At 39.7% G+C, this 26743-nt stretch overlaps 1 protein-coding gene across 1 annotated transcript in view; it reads left to right on the top strand.

Annotated features, from left to right (window-relative positions):
• Positions 1 to 25595, top strand: part of phlpp2 (PH domain and leucine rich repeat protein phosphatase 2) — a 47780-nt gene extending 22185 nt beyond the window's left edge. The window contains exons 6-19 of the mRNA XM_053513748.1: positions 1298 to 1452; positions 3262 to 3408; positions 4641 to 4871; positions 8634 to 8836; positions 8960 to 9020; positions 9267 to 9362; positions 10797 to 10952; positions 12428 to 12628; positions 14177 to 14339; positions 15373 to 15503; positions 16471 to 16584; positions 17977 to 18171; positions 19580 to 19811; positions 20060 to 25595. Of these exons, the coding sequence (XP_053369723.1) occupies positions 1298 to 1452; positions 3262 to 3408; positions 4641 to 4871; positions 8634 to 8836; positions 8960 to 9020; positions 9267 to 9362; positions 10797 to 10952; positions 12428 to 12628; positions 14177 to 14339; positions 15373 to 15503; positions 16471 to 16584; positions 17977 to 18171; positions 19580 to 19811; positions 20060 to 21307 (3333 nt within the window). The 3' untranslated portion in view covers positions 21308 to 25595. The remainder of the gene's footprint in view (positions 1 to 1297; positions 1453 to 3261; positions 3409 to 4640; positions 4872 to 8633; positions 8837 to 8959; positions 9021 to 9266; positions 9363 to 10796; positions 10953 to 12427; positions 12629 to 14176; positions 14340 to 15372; positions 15504 to 16470; positions 16585 to 17976; positions 18172 to 19579; positions 19812 to 20059) is intronic.
• The last annotated feature ends 1148 nt before the right edge of the window (positions 25596 to 26743 follow it).

The raw sequence follows: 26743 nt of genomic DNA, 5'->3' as shown, positions 1-26743 counted from the left end.
TTTTTTTCAGAAATTTCTAGTTGGGTTCTCATTAAGTTCTAGTTTAAAAAGAATAAATAATTTAACTCTTTTGCTCAATAATGAACAATGTCATGTTTTTATTAACTGAGAAAAATTCCAGGTGGAGAAAGTCAATATCAGACCTTTTTGCAAAAAGGCTGATCTAATAGGGTTAGATGGCTAGAAAGAATAAACACTCAATGTTCAGTCCTCAAAAAGTTATTTACATTTAAAAGTATAAACAGCGTAATAAAAAAGTGTTAAACGCGTGCAGTGTTTATGATGTAATTTGGTTCTAAATTGAATTTAAATTTTTTTTTTTTATTTTTGTTTAAATTTAGAAGTTTCATTTAAAACTTTAAGACTTTAGTAAAGTTGTAACACCAATTTATGTTTATAAAAAGATCTGCCATTTCATTTAAGAAAAATAAATCCAATTTAGGAAATTATTGCAAAATTGTTTCCAATTTGTTTACATGTAATTTTTGTAATTTCACATTTTGGAATCTTAAACTTCACACATTTATTTTTAGACTTGACAAAACCTAAAAAAAATTGTATTATCCAAATCTAAACTAAAACTAACAATAAACAAATAACTAAATTATTATTATTATTATTGTTGTTGTTGTTGTTGTTGTTGTTTTTGTTGTTGTTATAACTGCTTTCTGCTTTCATCAAAAGACCAAAGTTTTCATGGAAATCTCAGATATAAAGCATGTTTTGTGTGCATGATCATGATGATGATGATGTCTCTGATGTTTTATCGCTGATATTTAGCTGGATTTGCGCGGCCGCTCTCACCTGCGACCCAGCTGCGTTTCACCTTTAACGTCCTGTTCACGATAAAAAGCTCATTATATAGGGTTCAGAAAGTACAGTATGTGTCATAAATTCCAGTTTGAGATCTTGTCATGGAAAAATTGAGACGTGTTGCAGTTTAAATGTTGCAACGTTACTCCACAGAAGTATTGGCACCCTCGGTTTCATTTGGGCCGCTCGTGTCTGCAAGACAAACTTGTACATGGTAGGTTAACATTGTGAATAGGACAAGGTTTTAATGTTAAAAAAGGGAAATGTCTATCACTGGTCTCCACCCACAGGCTAAAGAGAAACTCTGTCTTTATTTTTCGAGTTATTTATTGAGAAATCAGTTTCGTGAAAGTCCTTAGTTTGTGATTATCAGCTGTGTTATAATGTAGCAAACTGAATTTGTTCACCAAACATCTTACATGATGCAAACATCGCCCAACATCTATTACTGTATGTGTGTGTGTGTGTGTGTGTGTGTGTGTAGGTGGTGTCTCAGACCATCAGCTTGGTGGATTTGTCCTGCTACAGTCTGGAAGAACTTCCTGAGTATCTCTTCTACAGCCAAGACGTCACACACCTCAACCTACGCCACAACTTCATCAGTCTCGAGGGTCCTGGAGGTCTTTGTAACTTCAACAGGTAAAGATCACACCGGACCTCGAAACCATCTCACGCCTGTAACGTTCTGCAAAACGTAATGTAGTGGTGTTGTTGATAAGATAACCGTGAAATGTTGCTCAAATTCCAGCTTACATAACGCTCGGATAAGGCCGGCGAACGTCCTGCGTGATATCGGGTTGAGGCGGCGTGCGAAGCCTTCGTGCCAAACGTGAAGGGAGTGAGATGAAAACCTGACGAGATGGCGCTATTAATGTTAATAGTCAACTTTTTGTGTTGGAGTTTTACTGTTTGAGCTGTAAACAGTGTGTGTTTATGTGTTACGAGGGTGAACAGCTGGGATTCAACATCACCAGATTTACGAAGGGAATAAAATCTGAATCGAAAAAAACTCCCTACTGTGGATTTGTTTACTGTGCAGGAGGGCGTTAACACCATGAACCGTCCAGATCTGGGTTCAGGAGTGGGCGTGGCCTAAACAAGAACGTATCATTTATTAACTTTTGATTAAACATAGAAAAACAAAAAATGCTTTCTTTGTTTCTGCCTCCATGTAATTTTATTAAAAATCATTTGAAATACTTTTACATGCTTTGATCTCACTCTATATTCATCTTCCGATATTTATTCGTAAAGTCAAAGCTTTTAATTGCCAGGCCTTGACATATACAGTCTTAAAATTAAAAAAAAAAGTCATAAAAGGGCTCTAAAGAAAAGATGTCTTCGAAATCTCTTTAAATCTCTCTTTAGAGGTCATCGAAATATCTTTACACATACAGTTATTGATTGATTTATTTATTAAATATAAACCTAAACATCTGTATATTTAAAAAAAAGAAATACACAATTGAAAGCAGTAAAGTGTATCCAACTAAACACAGGCCCTTTGATGTTCGAAAATGCATCAGTGGTCTCATGAAGATTTTGTGCATGTTTAAGAGGCGCTGAAGTGAAATCGAGACTTTAGATCACAGTTCTGAGACTAAATCCCCCTTTATTTCTCTCTATAATCCCCTGCAACACTAACGCACTAATCCCAGTGTTTCACTAGTGCTTGGACACCATCAAGGTAGAAAGTCTTCTCGGTACATCAAAGCCATGATTGGACCGCCTGCTGATTCACGTCTGGGCCTCCCAGGAACTCCCTTAATGTTTACCCTGGCATGTGGAAATGTCTTGGATGGAGGTCAGGACTGTACGGTGGGTTTCCTCCTCACAGTCCGAAGACCGCAGTTTGGTGTTCCCAAATTGCCTGTAGTGTGTGTGAGTGTATGTGAGTGTGTGTGTGCCCTGTGATGAATTGGCACCCTGTTCTCCTCCTGGGACAGGCTACAGGTCCCCCGTGCCCCTGTATACAGGGTGATAAGTGAGTTCTTCCAGGGTTTTTACAGATCAATCTTGATAAACTTCATTATGATTTTTGTCTGAAAAGTGGATTTTCATGTAATATGTTGCTTTTTTCCTGTAATGTCTATTTTTTTGGTTGGAATAGTAATGTTTAGGGTAAAAAAATGTATTGACTCAATAACGCAGAAGTAAATTCGACATGAAAAAATAAATACAGCTTTGTTGTTCATCAAATGTTGTTCGATTTTTTAAACGAGTTACAATAAGACGTGCTCTTGATACGGTGTGTTTGAAAAGAATATCGCGATGTATCAAAGAATCTTTTTAAACAGTATCTGTCGCAGTCAAGATGGCATCGGTTTTATTGAAATGAAAACATCTCCTTCCCACTAAATATCACCGGCTGTGTGAGTTAATCATTGTACATCTTATCTCATCTTTTTATCCGTGTGTGTGTGTGTGTGTGTGTGTGTGTTCTCGCAGGTTCACTCAGCTGAAGAGTCTCAACCTGTCCCACAACCGTCTAGGCGCGTTCCCCGAGGCCGTGTGTGAAATCCAGACTCTGTCCGAGCTCAACCTGTCCTGTAACGGTCTCGGCTCCGTGCCCGCTCGCATCGGCAACCTCCAGAGGTCAGCTCGCGTTCCCATAATCAAGTCCTTCCCACTACGTGTTTTATTATGCTAACTGTGTAATATACCTGATAAAGGTACAGGGTACGTGAGATCAGCAGTGATATCACGAGCCACACCCCCGATCGTAAAAACGTTATGACTGTATACGAAGACATGATATTGACCTTAAAGTTTATAGGTTGTTTGCATATTGAGATCAGGGTTCTTTTGATTATGAATATTCATCAGCATTTGCATAATGATATGCAGGTAATTAGTGAGAGTGCTGTGAGCTTCTCTCTGAAAATATTTTTTGGAGTCTATTTGGCTTTTTGCTAATCTTTACTTTTACTACTAACACAAGGGGCGTTCAAGTCAAACTGGGACCTATGAAGACGGAAAATAGCCTCACAGTTATGAGCATAAAAACTCCCTTTATTTATTTATTTATATAATCACTTTCTTTCACATCCCATATGCAAATGATTAGAAGAGAATGATAAAAAGAACTAGTTATCTAAAGGGGTTAAGAGGGTTGCTCAAGGGCCCAACAGTGGTAACTTGGTGGTTGTGGGGTTTGAACCTGGGATCTTCCGAACCGTAGTCCAATGCCTTAACCACTGAGCTACCCCTTGTTAATAGTTGTATTAAACAAAATAAACAAAATGATATATTATAAATAAAGGTCAGATAGTTGTGCCTTTAGCGCATCATAGATTTAACAAATAAAATACTTAAATATTACTTTTACAAAAATAAAACAGGTCCGATGGTGATTTTGTTAAAACAATATTTGTAATAATTATAGAATATATGGACATTGAGAAGTTACCATGAGACAGAAAAAAATATATTTTTAGAGAATTTTTTTTATTTATTGTACTGTAGCAGAAAAACTAAACAAAACATAAACAAAATAATATCAGTATACTGTATTGTTGCAGTTTATACAGTATAATTTAAAAAGTAAAAGAAAAAATATCAATTTTTCTAACAAAGCAAACACAACAACATATACAGATAATAAATAAATGATGCATTAATTAAAACGATCCCAGCAAATCAATTACAAAAAAAAAAGAAAGAAAGAAATGGAAGTGGTTGAGATATTAAGAGGGTCCAGATCTTAGTGCTGCCATGATTATGTTGCCAGATCTTGTAAAATTCTATTTAACCATTTGTAGAGTTTATTTTTTTTGTACAGTGTTTATTGATGCATGACGTTTTCCACGTGTTATTTCCCGCCCCAGTCTGCAGACTCTCTCCCTGGATGGGAATCTCTTGAGCTCTCTGCCTGATGAATTGGGGGATCTGGTGCAGCTCTGCAGTCTGGGGCTGTCCTTCAACTCGTTTCCCCACATCCCCCTCGTGCTGGAGAGGCTAAGCGGTGTGGACCGGCTGCTCATGGCCGGGAACCGAGTCGAAGCCTTGGAGCTCTGCAGCCTGCTGAGGATGAGTCACGTCAAGAACATCGACTTACGGTGAGCCAAGAGAGCGTCGGGGCGCTTCACTCACGGCGCAGCGAACAAGCGGACACTTCTGTCTCCAGTCAATGGATTGGTAATTAAGGTACCAGTACTGAGCATGGTTCTGGTTCCTGCTGGGAATTAATAGAACTGAACAGACATGTGTGGGCGGAGCTAATCCTAATCTCTTATTATGTCGGGGCTTTGTTTAAGTCACCTGCCTCCATTAAACAAACTGTATTTTGTGCCATCAATAACGTTGCCTACGTTTTATCAGCATATAAGCCGCAGTTATTTTTATTTTATGAGTCCCTACAATTACTCCACCCTACACATAAACTCCGCCTACTTAAATTTTTCTGTTTTAGATCAAAGAATTTGATAGTAACTAAGTAGAATTGGGCCTCCGAGTGGCGCAGTGGTGAAGTGCTCGCCCTATCGTCCGGAGATCGCTGGTTCGGTTCCCGGGTGATGCTGTTACCTCTCACAGCCGGAGGCCTCGAGAGAGCTAAATTGGCCGAGCTCTCTCGGCGGGGAGGGATGAGAGGTATTAGTGCTCCCACGTTAATTGCACGGCTCTACGCCATACTGCAAGAGTCTGCAAGCTTGCGCACGCGGAAGGAGCGGATAGCGCTGGCCTCCGAGTGTGGGACGCTGCCCCAACTGTTCACTGTGAGCGAGCAGGTCGAAAAAAAAGAGGTCAACTGGTGTCACGTGGTTCGGAGGAAACGCGGACAGCCCCCGGCCCTCCTGGCTAAATGGTAGTAAGTAGCCTTAATGTGGGAGCCTCCTCTAGTGATGGAAAGGGAATTGGACACGATTAGATTGGGAAGAAAATTGGGGGAAAAGAATTGGACACGACTAAATTTATTTAAAATAATAATAATAATAAATAAAAAAAAACTAAGTACAATGACTTCATTACTGTACTAAAGTACACATTTCAAGAATCTGTACTTAACTTGAGTAGTTTTATCAGTGGTTCCTTTTTTTTTTGTCTTTTACTCCACTACATCCTACGATAAATATCTGTACTTTTTACTTCACTACATTTGTAGTGAAGTAGACTCTTGTACTATGGCTACTGTGAGCTAATACAAACTTAATACTTTTGATATTTAAGTAAATTTAAAGGTGAGTACTTTTTTCCCCAAATGTAAAAGGAGGACTTTTTACTTGAATAATATTTTACCTGGAATATCTTGACTTTTACTAAAATACAGGATTTGTGTGCTTTGTGACACCCAGTTATTAAATGTAAGGACAACGCACAACAGGAATGCGTTCACGCTAAGGTTTAGATTTTGAAGATGCCACAGTTTCACCTGTCCCAGGACAGAAGTCCAAGAGACCAAAACAACAACACTAGTGAATTATGGTCTTTTATGGGCTCATACATGCAGAAGTGGGTGGATAGCTGTTGTCTGATGGGTTAATGGGTGTGAATTGACCATGACCATAAGCTGTTAGCTTTTCCAGTAGTTAAATTATCCAAAGTTTGCAGTATTGCACTGGTAGGGATACCATTGGGGCATTTCCTGATTTGCATTCTCATGTCTGTTCATAGGTTTAAAATGCTTTTGAAATGAGGGTGAAAGGCTTGAGAATGTCATTTGTCAGTGGTGTTCCCATTCTCAATGTCCTGGCTCTCTGTTTGCAGCTTGTCTTGGGTTCAGTGAAAATAAATATGTTGGTAATATAATTGGATAAACAGCAACAGACGTTCTGCGACAGAAACCATGCTGGTTTGGGTTCGTCCGTACAGTCTGTTGTGATCCGTTTCTGGGTTCCGCGGCTCGCCAGTGAACAGGGCATCGTTTGGCGCAGAGCGCGTCTTTTCTTCTGCTCTTTAATCTTTATCTTTCACTCTCTGGCTTTGTCTGTGAGTTAATGCTCCTGTCAGGCTCTATGCATAATGCACAATCCATAGACAACACTGATGTAACACGATCATGCACTGTTACAGAACAGAGGTCATGTTTTCGCACTCGGCGCAACTGAAACACTGACATCTTCATCATGGAAAATCTTTGGTTTTGGAGTTTGACTGTTTGCTTTTCGTCTTGTGTTTTTCGTTCGTCTGTTGAGTTTGATCTTCGTGTGGGGTTAAGGACTTACAGGGTTTATAAACAGAGCTCTGGTCAGGCTCGTAAGAGATGGGAACGCAAGGAGCGAGAAGGAAGACAGACAGGGACGGAGGGGGAGGCGGGTTTATATTTAATTAAAGATCTCAGAGTAGACTTCAATCAAATCCTCCGTCTGATTTTAATAAACATAATCAGAATGACTTTAATCCTTGGTTTGGGCCTGTTTTATGAAAACCAGCTCTTGGATGGTGATTCTACTCAAACAAAACTGTTTTAAAATGCAAACTTTCTCAGTACTTTCGCAGTGAAACGATTGGGGGCGGAGCTGCACATGAGCTCGGTTTGTGATGTCACAAAATCAGTCGACGAGTCCCGTCCCATATGCAGATTATAAGTGGATGACCATGTGGTACATGCAGACTCTTGTTCGGGAGGAAAGGACGATGGTTGTCATGGTGACATTATAGTCTTTTAAAACGAGTTATATAGTTAAATTAGACGCCGTTGGTTAAACTACGCTGTTAGGACTTTGCAGGAAGACGGTCGTGGGTTGGGTGTGTCTTCATTTGCATACTCATGTATATTGATACAGTAGGTTCGGCTGTTTTAAATGACCCGTGTTGAAGAGCTTGAGAGGAGAACTAAAACTGATTTTTCTGCACGGGTGTTTTGTAATTGAAAATGACATGTGTTGGCGGACTTGAAATAGCGACATCTCTCCTTTGAGAGTCTCGCGTTTCTTGTCGGAAGACAAACAGCAGATGTGAGCAGAGAGATCGGAGCTCACACTGAGTTTTCGGTTCGGGTCCCTCAGACGTGGACGCTCTCCTCTGGAGAAGCTGTTTAAGCAGCTGTACGCGCGTCACAACCTTGAGGAACATTAAAGGACGGGTTATCGGGTTATTCCGTCGTTTCGTTCATTCGGCTCGTCAGAGGCCACAGTTTCAGTTCCCACTTCTCAGTGTGGAGTTTCTTTTTATTTCATGTTGCCTTGGTCACGTTCGAGGTTTTTAAACCATAGTTGGTTAAAATTACCTACTTCTGTTTTCTAATGAGTAGGAAGGATAAAAACTGGTTTTATTAGATTTCAAGTAATGAACATTCCATTTCTTATGATAATTCTTGGTTATTAAACATTAACCACCCTCACTTTAGATTTAGTGTTGTTTTTCCAGTCTGTTTAAAAGATTTCTGTTTTAGCATTAAAAAAAAAAACAGATTCCTTATGCATCTTAATCCTAAGTACCCGAAGTCTCCTAGGATGGGCTCCAGGCCCCCGTGACCCTGTACACAGGATAAAGACTTAACATAAAAAAATACATAAAAGTATCATTTAATCTTCTTCAAAAATTTATTCATCCATCCATCTAGTATCGAATACTAGGCCCGGAGCCTGTCCCAAGGCCCTTAGAACATAAGGCAGGGTACACCCTGGTGAGGTGTGAACCTATTGCAAAGCAGAAGTACACACACACACACACAAACACACACACACACACACACACTGGCACTTTAGAATCACCAGTCAGCGTTCTGTGCATGTCTTTAGACTGTGGGATGAAACCGGGGAACCCAGAGGAAACCCCACTAAACAGACCTGAGACGAGATATATATAATAATATATTATTATAAAACTGTTTCAATTTCATAACGCTTCCCTTACCGTAATCACGTGTGCACTTCTTTCAGGTTAAATGGGCTCTGCAAAGTGAAAAGTGAGACTCTGGAGCCCATAAAGCAGCTCATCCAGCTGGATCTGAGGGACAACCGCCTGACAGAACTGGACCTGAGCGCCGCCTGTAACCTGGACACCCTGCACTGTGAGCGCAACCAGCTGGAGGCGCTCACGCTCAGCGGCTTCACGCTACGTAGCCTGTACGCCAACAACAACCGTGAGTCTTGGCGTCTCTTTCTCTTTCTCCCTCTCTCTCTCACACACACACACACACGCACACACACACTGAGTGAACATGTACATTTTGTAAAATTATTAAGTCTAAACTTTGCTTTCACAGGTTTGTCTACAATCAGCATCTATCCGGTTCCTAATCAGCTCACACACATGGACGTGTCCTGGTGAGTCTCTACACTCTATGGACAAAAGTATTTAAATAAATATATTAAATGATATTAAAATCCGAGATCCTCTTTATTACTGCCACTACTGGATCTCTGATTTTAATTCATCATTAGACAAAAATTCAATAATTCATAGGAATATCAGATAGGATTCAATAATAAAAAATCCTAACAGAATAAAATGTCTGTGTTTTTTTTATTATTATTATTATTATTTATTTAATATATATGATTGCGAGACAGGAATGTCCTGGAGTACCTGCCCGACTGGGTGTGTGACAGCAGAAAGCTCGAGGTGCTGGACGTCTCCCACAACCTGCTGTTGGAGCTGCCGGCCAGGTCGGTGACGCGTTTCTACTTTTCAGATTCGCACGTCTATCCCGAGGTGCAGCAGTGAGACGTCTGTCTGAGCGTCCATCGTATTACTGCGTCACATCGATGCTATTTACATCGGCTGCGATAAGAGAGCCCGGGACACTGCTGTAGACGAGACGATGAGGTCACTTGATGTTGTAGAGTGTGCTGCTCTTCCCTCACTGCTGCAGAACTAATCTCATCACACACACACACACACACACACACACACACGAATTCAAGATGCGACCTGCGATTTTTTTATATAACAAGTTATACAGGGTGATTCACTCAAAAGAGGCCCGAATGTTTTGTTACAACTCTTGCTGGGATGAAGCAATCTGAACGAAAGAATGTACAATATGTTATATGAAGCTTCGAACACGACGGGATGCCCCTGATTCGGACCGACAAGGTAGGCCCCGGACGCACCAGTTTATTAAAGCGATGTCAGAATAAATTTAAGGAGGAATGCGGTGTTCCTGCCTGTGAAGATTTAAAGGAAAACATTTAACTCAAAGAAATTGCTGCTATTCCTCACGATATTCTTTCCAATACGTTTAACGAAACAACGAAATATATACTGTATGTCTGGCAGAGAACGGAGATCACTTCCAGCATTGCCTTGCCGTATTTTCTTGTTTCAGATTGGTTCATCATAGCGAGAGTTATTACAGAAAATTCAGGGCCTCTTTCGAGTGAATCACCCTAATTAGTCTGAATTGTTGCGAGCCGTTTATTTAATGAATCTAAAAGCTCTAAAGCTCTAATGCACAAAACCATGAACTTAAAACATGTGAAGACTTCTTTAAACAAATTTTAACAACATAATGCACAATTAGCTGAAATGTTATGCAAGCCGTATGTTGTAAACCCCATGACTATAGACATATAAATAAGATTTTTTGTGATTTTTGGACATTCACTCTACTGTGTGCAAAAACAAAAAATGTAAAAAAAAAAATTTTTAAATCACTCCCTGCTTTTTGTACTTTTTTCATTTTTGCTTAAACAAGCCTTCCCTCCTAATGTGACCTCATATAAGAAGAGCCCCTCCCCCAGCTTGTTGCCCAGCTCTGCTTGGCTGCGGGGGCGTGGCTCGGCCGGAGCTCATTATCATAGACACCGAAGTGTTGCGATCGCAGGGGGAGTGAGACATAAAGACTGTGAGGAATAAAAACAACCTGGTACATTGAGATCTGCGTTAACTTGGTAAATAAATAGTGAATTATGGGATGTTAGGTGCCACTTTTCAGCCCTGATATTAAGACGTCCAGGCTGCCCTGACTCGTCTGGTGCACTGGCTAATAAACAGACTGGATACGCTAATGTGTTTAGCTGTGTTAGTGTCGACCGGCCATTGATTTCCGAAGTGACGTCCTGACATGGTGTGTGTTTCCTGTCTGTGTCCCTCATTAGACTCCTCAGTGGTCTGAGTCTGAGGAAGCTGCTGGTTGGCTGTAACTCATTACAGCGCGTCCCTGAGCTACTCGATCACATCCCGCTGGAAACCCTCGACCTGCAGCACAACAAACTCACCGAGCTCCCGGAGAGCTTCTTCTCCAAGGCCTTAAAGTACGTCTCACTCTCTCTGTCTGTCTCTCTCCGTCTGTCTGTCTGTCTGTCGCTCTTCCTGTCTCTCTCTCTCTCTGTCTGTTTTTATCTTTCTTTCACTTCACTGGAAAACAGTAACACACAGAAAGAGGATTGAGGACATGCCGTCCTTTTTGTCTCTCTCTGTCCCTGTATCTCTCTCTCTCTTATCCTGTCTTTATCTTTATCTCTGACTCTTTCTTTTGATATGTCTGTCTGTCTCCCTTACTGTCCCTCTGTACAGACGTCTCTCATCGTCTCTCTCTGTCTCTCTCTTATTCTCTGTCTCTCATTCCCTCCTTTTCTCCCACCCTCTCTCAATATGTCTTTCTCTCTCTCTCTTTCTGTTTCTGTATCTTTTTCTCTATATCTCTGTCTCCTCTGCTGTCTTTTTGTGTGTCCTTTTCTCTCGTCCGCTCTGTCCGTTTTTGTCTACCTTTCTTTCCTTCACCTCACTGGAAAAGAGAAACACCTAGAAAGTGGAGTGAGGACATGCCTTGCTGTCTTTCCTGTCTCTCTCTGTCTCTCTGTTTATCTCTCATCCTCTCTCACCCTCAACCCGCCTTTCTGTCTCTCTATCTTTTTCTCTTAATTTAATTTTATTCTATTCAATTTCTAAATCAATTTTATTTATGGTCATTGTCTTAAAGCAGCTTTACAAAATTAAAAGAAAAGAAAATGTCTGTCTGTTTCCCTTGCTGTGCCTCTGCCCCCCACACAAGGCCCCGTCCGTCTCCACGGACAGCACAACACATTAAATGGACTGAAGACATGTCCGTCCCCTCTCTCTCTCTTTCTCTCTCTCTCTCTCTCTCTCTCTCTCTCTCTCTCTCTCTCTCTGTCTCTCTGTCTCTCTGTCTCTATGTCTCCTCCCCACGGACTGCACCACACATTAAGTGGAGCGAAGACATGGCTGTCCTCTCTCTGTCTCTCTCTGTCCATTCCGATCCGCCATTGTAAATGTTTAATCCACTTTGCCGCTCCTGGAGTCAGCTCTCCAGTGTTAGCGTGGGAAAGGAAGCAGGCGTGGGGCGTGGCGTGTAATGCGAGCACAACGAAGTCATTTCCTGTAGGTGAAGGCATCGGGCAGTCAGCCTTTACGGAAGCACATCTTTAATAACGTTGTCTCTAGCAGCGTCGAGTCTTTTAGAGCATCTTTTCTTCTTCAGCTGGGAGATTTGCTTTTTTTTTTCGATAAGTGATTTAATTCCATTAAGCGATGTGATCCCTATCGATTTCCTGTTCTTATCCTCTCTCGTCCATTTCATCCTGAGATCACTGATGAGAAGCAGTTATATTACAGCCATTATCGCGGAGAACTCAGCAGTATATATTCGATATATAATTGTCTTTCCATTAATCTTGCTCATCATGATGATGCTGGATATTAGGACGATTAAAAAAAAAGTTATTTTTGAACCTGCTCACTGCTTTTTTTTTTTTTTTTCATCTTCCAGTTTAAAATACCTGAATGTGTCCGCCAATGCGCTGGAGACGATCCCGCCGAGTAGCCAAACCGAGGAGAGCCTCAGCACCCTCCAGGAGCTCTACCTCACCAGGAACAACCTGAACGAGAACTGCGCCGCCCTGCTGGTGGGACACCAGAATCTGCGGGTTTTGCACGTGGCCTATAACCAGCTGCAGTCTTTCCCCGCAAGGTATCAGAGACTCTTTAAGTTTTCAGTCGGGCCTTGTGGCTAAAAATACCAGTCGGGTCCATAAATATTGGAGCAAAGAGTATTTTGTCATTTTGTCGCTGTACACCACCACACTGAGTTTGAAATGAAACAGTCAAGATGTAAGCGACGTCAAGACTTCCAGCTTTAATTTAAGAGGGTTTGACAAAAATGTGCACATAAACATACACATGACCTTTTTTGGGAGGCTCATAAATAATGGAACAAATGACTGACAAGGCCAAGCGTGGTCTGTTGCCTCGTTGCTCCATATGATTAATCAAGCAGGTCAAAGGCCCTGGGGCTGGAGGTCTAGATAAGAGCGTCTGCCAAATGTAAATGTAAATGAGGTGGTTCTGCGTGCTACATTTGCCTTTAGCGTTTCACTCGTCTATGCAAGTGAAGGAGGCCAGCATTAGACTGAAAAAGACCCAAAATAAACCAATCAGATATAACGGCCGTAAACTTACTATTGTTCCAAAATTTATGGACCGCACTATATCATACCTCCAAACCCGTAGACTTTCCATGAAGCTCTAAGACCTACGAATTATACCTGATTATGCACATTATTTTATCTTTAGTCAAATGGGATGCAAAGGAGGGAATGTCAGGACGGTGTGGGTGTGTCTCCTCATTTGCATACTCATTATTATTCTTTATTCTCTCACATTTCCCTTTGGGATCAGTAAAGTCTTATTTAAATTTATAGCATCTAAATATTATTTAAAGCCAATACCTTAAGAAATGAACCCCGTCAGAACAGGGCTTTAGTTCTGGTTCATACTCCAAACCTGGCAGCCTTCATGCTTTTCCAACACCAGGGAACCCCAGCATGAGATGTTACTGAATAAATCCGTCTCTCCACTTCCAGCTCATCACATTAGGAACATTTCAGTTATTGATTTCATCATGATTCGTTTTTTCCTGCTTGAAAATCTCGCTGAGTGACGAAGCGCGCCCTTCACTTGTCAGGAGAAAGTTTTGAGTTTCGTTACAGTCGGATCAATTCGCTGATCTGGTTTGTAAAATCACAATCATGAAGAACATGTTAGGTTTGCCTTTATTTATTCATTTTTTGCTTGAAAATGGTCACATATAGAACTTTTGTTTTTTCAGATAAAATAGAAAACAATTGGACTAATAAAGAATGAAGTGTCATAATATATACTTTATTAATAAGTGTAGGAATTAGTAGGGATGGGATTGACCACAGATCACAAGACCTACTGTAGGTGCCAATTAAATTTATATTGCGATTATATATATTATTACATGCAACTGTATTTAAGTATAAAAAATTTATAAATATCCAAATTTAATATATATATTTTTTTAGATTTTGTAACAATTCTAAACAAACTTCATGAATACTTTGCTCCTACCGCACAGGGTGCTAAGCTGCCAAGGTTTAAATAGTTTAGAGCGCCACCTGTAGGATTATAGGGGAATGGCAACATATAAATTAAAAAAGTATTTTCAAATACTGTCTTCATGTCTGTTCTTCTCTCACTCTGTTGATGATGTCAGTAAGCTGAGTAAGCTGGAGCTGCTGGAGGAGCTGAACGTAAGTGGTAACAAGCTGAAGACCGTCCCCTCCACTGTGTCCAGCTGTAAGAGACTTCACACACTCATCTCACACTCCAACCATATCAGTGTCTTCCCCGAAGTTCTCAACCTGCCCGAGATTAAGGTGAGTGTGAGCCACACATGATACATCATGCCACGCTTGATTCCCTGCGCAAGTTGACTCATAGACTTATGATTTGCCTCTTCCGGGAGGTTAAGAGTTACTCAACCTTATCTTCCTGTTTATGTCTCCAGGAAAAGCTTTATCTCATTTTAATCAGTGGGTGCCAATAGATTTACAGGCAGCGTCATAGTTATCTCCTAATATTAAAACCTAAAATATTATTATATGTGGCATTAATCAATCAGTCTGTCAATCAATTAACCAACCAATCAATCAAATAAGAAAAATCAATGAATCAACCGAATAATAATAATCAGTCAGTCAGTCACCCAGTCAATCAATAAATCTGTCAGTCAGTTAATCAATCAGTAAATCAGCCAGACAATCACTCAATCAATTAATCACTCAATCAATCAATCAATCAATCAATCACGCAATCAATAATTCCCTTAGTCAGTCAATAAATCAACCAGCCAATAAACTAATCATCAATTAATCCATAAGAGATAACTAATCAAGTCATCAAACAATTAATCAACCAATTAATTACTTATTAGTTTTTTTTTTTATAACAGCAACAACACAACAATACCAGGATAATATAATAACAACAATACTATAATCAATACTAATAATAATTGGTATCCTATTTGTTGTCAATAAATAACTAAACTCAATACATCATTATGGCTTTTTTGCCCTATTTTTTTTTAGCATTTCTAGTAATCTCATAAAATCTTGACTTTTAATAAACTTTTGAAATTCATCAGCCTGCAAATATAATATTTCATCTGCATAGTTTAAATTTTTTTCTAAAATGTTTGCTCAGTCACTGTGGCGGAGGGTTTTTATTGTATTGTTTTGTACTTTAATCCACGTATCGTTTATCACTGTAGACATTATTAAAAAAAGAAAAAAATATATATCATTAAAACATAATAAAGGTAGACACTATCAGATATTTTCACGCATTTCACATGCATTGTCTTGTGTGTGTGTGTGTATGTGTGTGTGTGTGTGTGTGTGTGTGTAGCTGGTAGATGTGAGCTGTAATGAGCTGACCGAGATCATCCTGCCTGATTCCGTCCCGGCTACGCTGCAGGAACTCGACCTGAGTGGGAACAGCAGCCTGATGCTGGAACACAAAACCCTCAACATGTTCAGGTGAGTCGTCACACCAGCGCGGAGTTTGGAGATGATACACAAACTGCTACAACTTTTTGTTGTTTTACGTCTGAGCTGTAAAAAGCCACGACAGCGAGCAAAAGTAGTCATAGAAATCATATCTTAGAACGTTATTAATTTAACATACGTATCTTGTAGCTAGTCAGATTTCACTACTGTTTGTTGTTTTAAGATTCCCAAATCTATGATTATTATTCCTGTTTCTAGACAGATTTTTCTACTTTTAAACTTTTTTTTGATTGGCAGATAGATTAGTTTCTTACTATAAATTAAATGTTTAAAATGAGCAAAATCTCCAGCCTGCCAACAGAACAAGAATGTGAATCTTAAAAATATTGTTGAGAAATAATTTATCGTAATCTTATAATAAAAAGTAGTTAGTTTTAACCAATTAATTTTAAACTTGGTTATATATGTATTTTTTATTGTACTTATGTACACTATAGACTCATCTGAAGTTTGCATTATAATCTTTTTTGAACATTAAAAGTTATAGATTTTACATGCAATCCTGTAGGAGGTTTAAAAAAGGCGTGCAGTTTTTTTCCCTTACAAAAGGTTTTTATTTTATTTTTAGTTTAATAAGTCAAGTTGTAAGTTGATGAGTGAGAGAAACAAACAGGACCTGAATTACGTCACTGAAAATAATATATTTAATCTTGCAATCTAGCTAGACTAGTTAGTGAGCCTAGTCTATAACTACAGCTGCTAAGAGCCATAAGAAGCTTGTGAGAATTTTTAAAAATATGAATGAACTGTAAAATTATCCTGGCTTTAAGGTTTACAGCTTTAATGTTTTCATTCATCTAATGATTTAAATAATGGTTTGTTATTGTGTAAGTGTATATTTTTGCCATGTAACTATGTTTGATTCTACTGGTTATGAATTAAACTGGGTTTCTCAGGTTGAGATTCTGTTAACTCTGATTCCACTTCATTCCCTCAGCCATATAACTACGCTGAAGCTGGACCAGAAGCCGTCTCAGAGCACAGCGGACTCACAGGGCTCATGCGTCTTTTGGGATCACGGCTACGCCGAGATGAGCGGCCAGAGGAACAAGTGAGCAACACTTAGCGTTGGTTCTACAAACGATCTGCGTGACGGCGGTGTGTTTTCTCCGGGGATGTGAAGTCACCTCGCTGTAAAATTGCGACGCTTTAAAAACATTTTGAATAATTAATGAGGTGTTAGTGTCAGGCTCCCCCTCAGAGGGTCATCACCTTCGCTCTGTACCTGCTGGCAGTGTCAGATATCAGGACACAACACCACAATCATGTTTAATTCTACAGTCTGAAGGGTTGATTTATTCTCCATAACAGCAGCACTGACTACAAATCACAGGGTTATATATGTTTATATTCTAATAATATGTTGTTAATGTAAAAATAAGAAGTACAGTGGAACCTTGGATTACGAGCATAATTCGTTCCGAAAGTGGGCGTATTTCAAAACACTTGTAAACCAAATTTTATTTTCCCATAAGAAATAATGGAAACTCAAATTATTCGCTCCACAGCCCCAAAAAATAAATGCATAAAATAATTCACAATTATTATTATTTATTTATTAATTATTCATACAAATAATTAATACAAAATATTAAGTAAAAATAAAACAAATTAACCAGCATTTACCTTTAAAAAAAAAGTAAAAATAAATACCGACAGATTTCCGTTTATGCATGTAGGTGCTGTGTATGCGTGCGTAATTTAACACACACGCTAAAAGTGAAGCGAGAGTGTGTGAACCGGCACGGTGTCAAGTTACGCGTGCGCACACATAACGACAGGCTGAGTAAGAAAATGCATTTTAACCTCTAATGAGACTTGCTTTTGCTTTACACGCGCGCACACACGTGTGTTATAAGACACAGTACCTACACGCTGTACACACACGCTTACAAACACAAAATAAAATATGTTCTTATGCCCACACACGTGGTGACAGTGTTTATACCTGTAAGAGACGAGCACTAAGACCCAGCAGGGGAGATGATTACCCACAATTTTGCAGCGCAAGAGAGAGAAAAAAAACGTTGGCTAATTTGTGATCACTTGACTCTCGGCTTCAAAACAAGAAGCACATGCGTTATACATGATACTTGGTACTCGTAAACCAAGACTTGTTCGTTTTTCAAGTCAAAATTTATTACAAATCTTTGCTCGTCTTGCGGGACACTCGCAAACCGTGTTACTCGAAATCCAAAGTTTCACTGTACATTAGTAGAATAAACATTTATAACCCTGTGATTGTGATGAAATGTCAGAACAGGCACTTTTTTTGGAGGAAAAGAAATAAAACACTTTAGGATGCGCGGTTACGGGAAAAATAATCTTACAACTGTGCCTCACCAACTAACACCCTGTCGCTGATGATTTTCCTACACGAGTATGACACCGGTGTGTTTGTTGTTTTGACATTATTTTGGTCTGAATTGTTTTCCCTGTGCAGGTTGTGTGTGTCCGTGCTGGCCATGGATCGTTTCGGGGACGGCACAGAAGCGGTTTACGGGATTTTCGATGGCGACCGGAACGAGGAAGTACCACGGTTGTTGCAGTGCACCATGGGAGACGTGCTGGCTGAAGAGCTCCAGCACAGCAGTGTGGACACCGTGTACATGTGCAACACGTTTCTCACTTCACATAGGTACAACTCACAGGAAAATGTATTATTTTTCTTCATCGCCCATATTTGGTAATATTGGGTGGGGCATATTCATTTAATATCCTAATACAAAGCAATATTTTAAAGCTGCTATTTTAAATTAATTTTTCTTTTTTTTAAGCTGGTTAAAAAAATAAAAGGTTCAATAACATAACTGGTGAATCCCATAATACAATCACACAAGGTACATTTCTAAACTTCTACATATTCTACGAGTATATAGCATAGCATATATATAGCATATATAGTTACTTACATTTATCGTACTTACATTATGTCATATTTCTGGTGCATCATCTAAATCTGTATCAATGTTTTTGTCCATTTTAAACGTCCAAAGCTCATTTGTATCTCACAGTAGCTAAAAATAATCAGCCTGCACCGTACACGACACACAATCCCTACAGACAGAACCATCGACTATACAATGCCCGTAGTTCCGTAGTCTAAAACCATAACCCTGATACTTAGGAAGAAATGTCCTACAGCTTTGCTCATTCATGCAAAATTGTGCATGTACATGAAAAAAATTTATTTATTGCACTTTGTTCTTCCCCTTGTAAGACTTTTCATATTTCAGCGTTAGATTTAAATCATCTTTAACCTTCGAACACCAATGCAAGTGACAAGAGGTTCAGTCTTATAGTGGTAACCACTGCCTCTAGTGGTTAAAAGCTTTATTGATACCCAGTTTAAAAGTCTTGAGCCCTAATAATTTTTTCATATTAAATCAAATTAAATAAAAAAAATTGGGACTGATGTTTTACTGTGACAGGCTGCAATGCGCCTAAAGATACCGTTTGAATATCGGTTGTTTATGTAACAGCCTCAGCAGCGACCTCATTTCCCCTGTCGTCTATTTGTATATACTCAGCATTCAGCATCAGCAGTATAATAATCATCAGCCTGATCATCTGTCATCATCTGCAGCTGTTTCTCACTGGGTCAGGCCTTAAATTTAGATGCTTTTTTTTATACTTGAATGATTCATACTGTAGGTCACTCTGTGGCTTAACAAACTAAAAACATTCCTCTGAAACTGCTCAGGTATAGGGACTGGACTGAAAAAAGTCAGAGACAAAAACAGCCTTCAAGAAGCCTGGAGAACTTTTCCTCGAGACATTAACAATACAATAAAGTCTGGACCTTTTAAAGAAACAAATAAAGAATTGAGGGGGCTCAAGACTTTTGCACAGCTCTGTATTTCTTCTACAATTCGAGAGCCGTGATTAGGAAGTTAGCAAAGGAACGGGTCAAAGAGCTTGACTGATTTTAATGACAGCCGATAAGCAAATGCTTCAAGTTCGACTAAAAAAGGAAAAACATTTAGAACAAACTAAAGGTAACTATATTCTCACTGTTTCTCTTTTCTACTTCGTGTCCCCTACAGAAAGCTGGGGATGGCTGGGCAGAAGCTCGGGGCGTCAGCTCTCCTCTGCTACATTCACCATGAGGCCTCTGATTCGAGCAGCTACTTCAGCCTGACCGTGGCCAATGTAGGAACCTGCCAGGCTGTGCTGTGCCGCGACGGCCACCCACTGGCGCTGTCCAAAGTACTTAGCCTGGAGCACAGTGCTGAGGAGATGGAGAGAGTCAAAACAGCCAAGGCTATCATCACTGAGGTAGAGTTTAGCTGACATCCTAGATAACATGGAGATAATTACTGTATGATATCTGTAGTTTAAGCAGCAGTTTTACTTTGAGAATACTTTCCTAGTACTTCTGTATAAAACAGAATCTGTGTTGCGGAGAAGTTTTAGGCACAGCCCTTATGTGTAAAGCTAGCTAGCTACAATAGCGGTGGACAGATTGTCGTTGTTATATGGTAATGTTATATTTTTTACAGTTCTGCTTACCCTTTGTGTTGTAGGATAACAAGGTGAGTGGTGTTACATGCTGCTCTCGCCAGTTGGGATGCTCCTATCTGTCCCCCTGGGTCCTCCCCAAGCCCTGGGTACGAACTGAACCCCTTTGCGCTCAGGATGAGTTCCTGATCCTGGGAAACAGGGCGCTTTTCCAACATCTTTCTTACCAAGAGGCGGTAAAAACTGTGCTGGCAGTCCGAGATCCTCGAGCCGCTGCCAAAAAGCTCTGCACACTTGCCCAGAGCTATGGGTGCAGGGACAATGTCGGGGCAGTAGTCGTAGCCCTACGCATCGGTGAGGACAGTTGTACCTGTGATCCTCCGCTCTCCACGGAGGTTCGAGGACCAGTCGTACCTCCTACCCCCATTCCCATATCTGTGCCACCTCTTGACCCGGCCACTCCTTCTTCAAGTAGTGGCATCGCCTCAGAATTCAACAGCGAGACATCTGCATCTGAGGTGGGAAGTGAGGCTGGATCCACAGCGTCTGACGAGCACACGTCGTCAGGCCCAAATGCTCGGCCTGAGCGCCGCTGCAGCTTGCATCCAACTGCCACGATTTGCAACACTGGAGGTCCTGGCAGTCTCATATCTGGAACTCACCCTGCTTTGTTCCAGCGCCAGCCATCCTCTGCAACATTTTCCAGCAACCAGTCTGACAACGGTCTAGATAGCGATGATGAGGCTCCACTGGAGGGCGTCATTTCCAACGGGAGTAAGTTGGAAGTCGAGGTGGACATCCATTGCTGTGCTTTCCAGCTCCGCTCTGGACGTCCAGAAAGCCCCAAGGATCTCGATCTCCGCAACTCCGACTACACCAACAGCAAGATGCGCCGCCAGAACAGTGTGGTGGTGTCAACCGCTAATGGCTGTCTTCTTGCCGTTTGTGGCAGAGAGATCTCGGACCTCAAGAAATCTCCGTCTACATCCAGTCTGTTTGGGAAGAAGCTCTCTAATGGTTCTGTTGTGGCGCCAGAGGACAGTCACAACATCATTGAGGTAGCACTCGAAGCACCGAAGAAGAAGTCTGGTTACTTTGCAGCACCCGCCCAACAGGATCCAGAGGATCAGTTAATCATACCACCCAGTCTTGAACAAGATGTTCGGGAACAGCTGAGGGGCCAAAGTCCTGTGGTTTCTGGCCCTCCGCCTCCCTTAACACCTCCTACAAGCAGAGATTCAAACTGGGATCACCCTCAACCTGGTCTCCCTCCTGCTACCTTTCAACAAGAGGTCTACGACACTGCTCTGTGACCAACACTACCCGACATGACCTAGTGCCATATTGTGGAGATGGATGAGATTTATTTTTTTCTGCCCAGTTCTTATTCAGCTCTATCATTGTGTAAAGATTGTGCATGTGCTTTTGTTGCGATATTCCACTTACCTGCAGCGGTCTCTGGTAAATCTTAGGAGCAGGAATTATTGATAAAACGTGCACAAAACTAATGAAGCTCTTGAAAGATGGCTTTCTTGCGACAACCACAATGTGAACTGAAATACCTCATATACAACCTTGCATAATGACCTAGCTTCATAGCCCTTTATGACATTATTTGGCAGAAAGGTTCTTCGGGCTTAAATCATGACCAAAAGGTAAGAAAAGTGCCTACTGCAGATGGTTCCGGCTCTTTAGGGCCTCCATTGGTCTGGTGTGCTTTCACTGTCACCCAGAATTGTAGTTTTTTTTTTTCCTGCCTAAAACGATCTACTCTATCCTATATCTTTTTTTTTTAATTATTGTTGTTGGGATAAAAAAAGTAGTTGAAGCTTTCTTGATCTTGTCTGGTGGAGTGCAGATCACAGAACAAACTACTTAAGCCATTGGAAGGATGGCACACACTGTTTGGCTTCTTCCAGCCTTTCTGGAACCTTCTGCACAACATATGCACCCCATACCACATCTTGTCATGGTGGACATCGGTCATTGGGATGTTATTCAATCAGGATTGGGACTGACAAAGAGGAACCAAGTCAGACTTGATTATATAATTTTTGAGTTGCAGTTGCAATCTCGTCCAATCAGAAAGAGACGTTATTTGACGTAAACGGCTAAAATCGGCTTAATTGTGAGTTGTTAGGAGTACTTGAAGCGTGCCATTAGAGACTGAATTATCGAAGCACTCATGCCCAAAGCTTTCGAGGCTTAAAGACTGTACATATTTGGTCTTTGCACTAAAAGTGCTGCAAACGTAACACTGGTACTGATAGAGCATGAATGGGGTATTTTTCATCCTATATCTGAACTGCTAAGCTAATTAATTAATTACAAGAATCTACATTATATACATCTGTTCTCCTAAGTGAGTTTATGTCTGTGCACAACACCTGATTTCACCCGATCCTGACTTAAGATGTGATTGTTCTTGCTCCATTGATATATGTTGAATTTCTTTTTTTTATGTCAAAAATGAAGATGAACGAATGCAGCAGATGCCTTTACATCACCTGTGATTAAGCTTTGTGTTAACACAACATGCACTTATAACTTATATCTCCAGTTTTAGTTGAATTTGGAGATTTTGTCTCAGCACTCAAGGTTCCTCGAGGACCAGGAGTGATCTCTGATGAGAATGCACAATTGGAGACCGTTTTGCCAGACAGCGCCATGCTCACGAAAACCTCTCCCAGTTTCCCCAGTTAGTCTTCAGAAAGCTTGTTTAACCATTCTGATGCCTTATTTGGCGACATTTCAGCCGTCTTGGTATGCATCCTTGGTCCCCAGAGCTCACAGTATTAATAAGGGTCTCATTCCAGATTATTGTGTGTCATAGTTACTATATCATGCTGATGAAGATGCACTACATCAGTTGCTAAATTGTAATCTCCGTCATGTTATGTTGTCCTTGCAGCCTTTTCTAAACTACTCGGACTCCGTCTCATTTTACAGAGGTACATATTTTTAAGTAACAAGATTTCCGTTCCATTAGTATGCCATAAATATAGCAGTTATATCGAAGTTATTGCTTGTCCATACTGATGGGAGTCAGTAACCATTGTACTGTATAATCAATCACCGGTTGGAGTAAAACAATCCCTTATCGATTACTAATCGGCTTGATTGCAAAGCACAATTCTTCTTTGATAGTCCAGCTAAACCGAGACGAGAGCTTTCAAAGTCACAGCGGATTTAATACAAATTTAACATGTGAACATGCGCAGTTATCTGCCTTATACGCGTGTGTGTTTCCTTTAAACAGCGGTTGTCCTGTTGTGAAGAAAAAAAACGCAATATTTTTGGGGGGTTTCGGCATTTTTAACGATTGCGATCAAATATTTTTAAGAATCGATCATTTAAAATACACAGCAAATCAAATGATCATCGACTACAATCGATGATCGTCCCATCAGTCCATGCAATTGTAGGGACTATTGTCAGTCTCTGTCCTTATATTTAGTTCCACCTCCATATGGTGAGTAGCTGGATAAGCAATTTGAAACACATTTTCTAACATTCTAACATTTTTAATCCTGTTAGAATCTCCAGATTTCTGTGTATTCTTATTAAAAAATCACCTCTGACCTTAATGAAATTTATCTTCCAGTTAAAGCACTTAATCATTAGTGCAAAGAAATGCAGAAGACTTAAAAATGACATTCCACTGTGAGGTCAAGACTCCAACTTCAACTTCTTTTTCCAACTCAGTGGCCATTTATTCACTGATAATGCTTCAGTAAGAAATATTACTTTTCAAACTATCTGTTGATTTAATGTTTTGGTCTAATTCATATAAATTGCTTTTTGCATGCGGGTCAGATTAAACAAGTAAACACAGGACAATCAGAACGGTCAATGGAGTGGCCTTTATAATTCTAAAGTTCACGGTTAGAAAAAAATCCCCTTCCTGTATATTTACGCAAAAGTGTTTGTTTTTGTTCATTTTTATGATTTATTACAATTTATAAAGAAATGTTCTTCACGCTTTAGGTTTGTCATTCTTTGTGCCAACACAAACAGCGGTGTTCAAGTCAAACTGGGACTTGTGATGAAATGTCTGGTAAATGAAGGCGTAAAAGAGATTGACATTTAAGCGCATTTTAGTGAGACTCTTAGTAAAACATTTGATGGTGAAAAAGTTTTAAATAAGCCTGTACTTCCTGTACCCGAGGTGGCTAGAAGCACACTACAGTCGTTCCCGTAAACTGTGTTCTGTCATTCTGCACAATCAAAAGTCCTAGTTTGACTCGAACGTCCCTTGAACATGCGGAAAAAGTTGCCACTTTTAAAATGGTGCAGCCCACATTATTCACTTAAAATGTTTTTTTTTTAACATTAAAACCAATCAGGTCCAAAAGTGAGCTTGGGCAAAAACAACAACATGGAGGACAAAGTGTTGGTGAAAAGTGTGTCTTGTTAGTGAGAGTTAGAGATTTACACCAGATCAAATTGGCAGAGTGTCCAAAATTCCAGCTTTGCAGTGTAAAAGTGTACGACAATGTAAGTTTTATGACAACACACAATCGAGTCGCACAGTTGTTTTTGACCAAACAATTTATAAAGTAATTTAATGACCACTGATTAATATATTACAATTATCAAATGATTAAAAACCCTAAATAATTAGAACAAACGGGATCTCTTTATGTCTTTGGCTTTTAACTTATAACCTCGTGACTAAGAGCAGAAAATTGTACACCATGATCCGAATCTTGTTGCTACGATTAGTATTATGCTTCACTTTGTTTTGTTTTTTTGCCTGCAAGTAAATAATTAACAAACACAAGATGGAAAGATTGTTAATGTATTATGCGTATTACGTGTGTGTGTTTTCTTTAAGTGTTACCTTGAATGTATATTTTATTTTATCATCTTTAGGACATCTCAAATAGGTTTTTTTTCTTTTTTTTTTAAACAAATGAACGCGTGTTGTGGACAGATTTTGAAAGACGTTAGTTTCTTTGCCATGTGACCAAAGTTCCATCTCACTATTATTTCTGTACATTATCTTTTTTTTTTCTAGAGACACTTATATTTTCTCTCAATGCCAAGAAGCTGAGGTTTATTTTTATACGTCATTGATTCATGCAGATTTGTTGGTCTTTCAGTACAAAATCAAGTGCTTTGTCATCCCATCAAAATGTTTTATTTGACAAAAATTATATCTGTATTAAATGTCGGAAGCATGCCCTATATAAATACCTACATATAATTCAAAATATGAATATATACCAACTGGTTACTTTGTACAACACAACCTGTCTGTTTATAAGAATTGTTTTAAATATCCAAAGTCTAATGTATATGATATTTTTATGTTGTTTTCTTTTTTCTTTTAAGCATGAAGAAATCTGCTGGATAGTTTATGTTCTATATTTAATATAATGAGTTCTAAAGGGGGAAAACAATTGTTCTGTTGATTTAAGAGAAGGATTAACGCGAGCACTTTTGCTGTTTGTCAGCTAGACTTTCAACCTCTTCAGATTTCGAGGGTGGGTGACGGATCTTTATTTCATTTGAGATGCTGCTATGACTAGTTTGGAGCAGAAAAGCTGTATTTTTAATTACCTTTTCAGCCAAGTAGCAATAAACATTTATACTGTGGAGTGTGTTTTAAGTCACTTCTTCCAGAAATGTTGTGCATTGCTTACGTCTGCATTTTCCACATGAACTTACATTCATGCATTGCTGCTGTGTCCTCTGTGTAAGGTCAGGACAAAAATAAATTAAGGAGAAATGTCAGTGAGTCATGTCAGAAAGTGAATAAAGTCACTGAATAAAGTAAGTAACAGAAATAAACATTATAGGTAAGTCATTTTAGTAAATTAAAGGAATCAGTGTGGAAATAAGCACTGTGAAGTAAGACATTAAATACAGGAGGATCAGTCAGTAAAGTCTGTGAGTGACGTACAGTAGGCCAATGCTCAAAGCTTGTAACGTCACTAACTAAATATAAAAAGAAAATAGAAGAGATGAGATCCTGGTGAGATCCTGAAGAATCAAAGGAGAGGAAGATAGAGAGGTGTCCGTCCAGAGACAGATCACAAGATGTTGGCTCGAGTTAGGGGGAGATGGGGAAGGAGACAGAGGGGGAGGGAGAGAGGGGGGGAGAGAGACATAAAGAGAGAATGGGAAGGTGAGCGTGGGAGCTTTCACATCTTAAAGAGCAGATGTAAGAGGAGACAGGAAGATAGCAGCAGGAAAGATTTAACACGTTAATATCAGATCTATGAGGAAGAGAGCAAGAGAGTAGAAATTACTCCTTTATATATAAAATAATTCTAACATAAAGTCTTTATTATTATTTAGTATTAAGTAGCCAGGACGTAAAATAAGTCAGTATCAATATAAAGATAAAAAGTAAAGTAAGTGAAGTCAGAACGTAAATAAGTGGGTAATTAAATAAAACAGGAAATAAAATCAGTATGTAAATTAAGTCATTATTTAAAATCAGTAGGCAAAGAAAAGGCGAGTCCATAAATAAAATGTGTAGGTAAAGTCAGTATTAAAAATAAAATCTGTCAAAGCCAGTGACCCAAGTTGGTACATAAACTAAGATGAGGTCTGTACTGTAGGTAAAGAAGTCAGTAAAGAAGTCGGTAAGGGTCAGGGGTAGCTCAGTGGTTAGGGCATTGGACTACGGTTCGGAAGATCCCAGGTTCAAACCCCACAACCACCCAGTTGCCACTGTTGGGGCCTTGAGCACGGCCCTTAACCCTCAACTGCTCAGATGTGTAATGAGATAAAAATGT

This window comes from Clarias gariepinus, chromosome 15 (genome assembly GCF_024256425.1).
Source record: "Clarias gariepinus isolate MV-2021 ecotype Netherlands chromosome 15, CGAR_prim_01v2, whole genome shotgun sequence".
Lineage (NCBI taxonomy): Eukaryota > Metazoa > Chordata > Actinopteri > Siluriformes > Clariidae > Clarias > Clarias gariepinus.
Note: the sequence above shows the minus strand (reverse complement) of the source record. Positions and strands in the feature narration are given on the sequence as shown.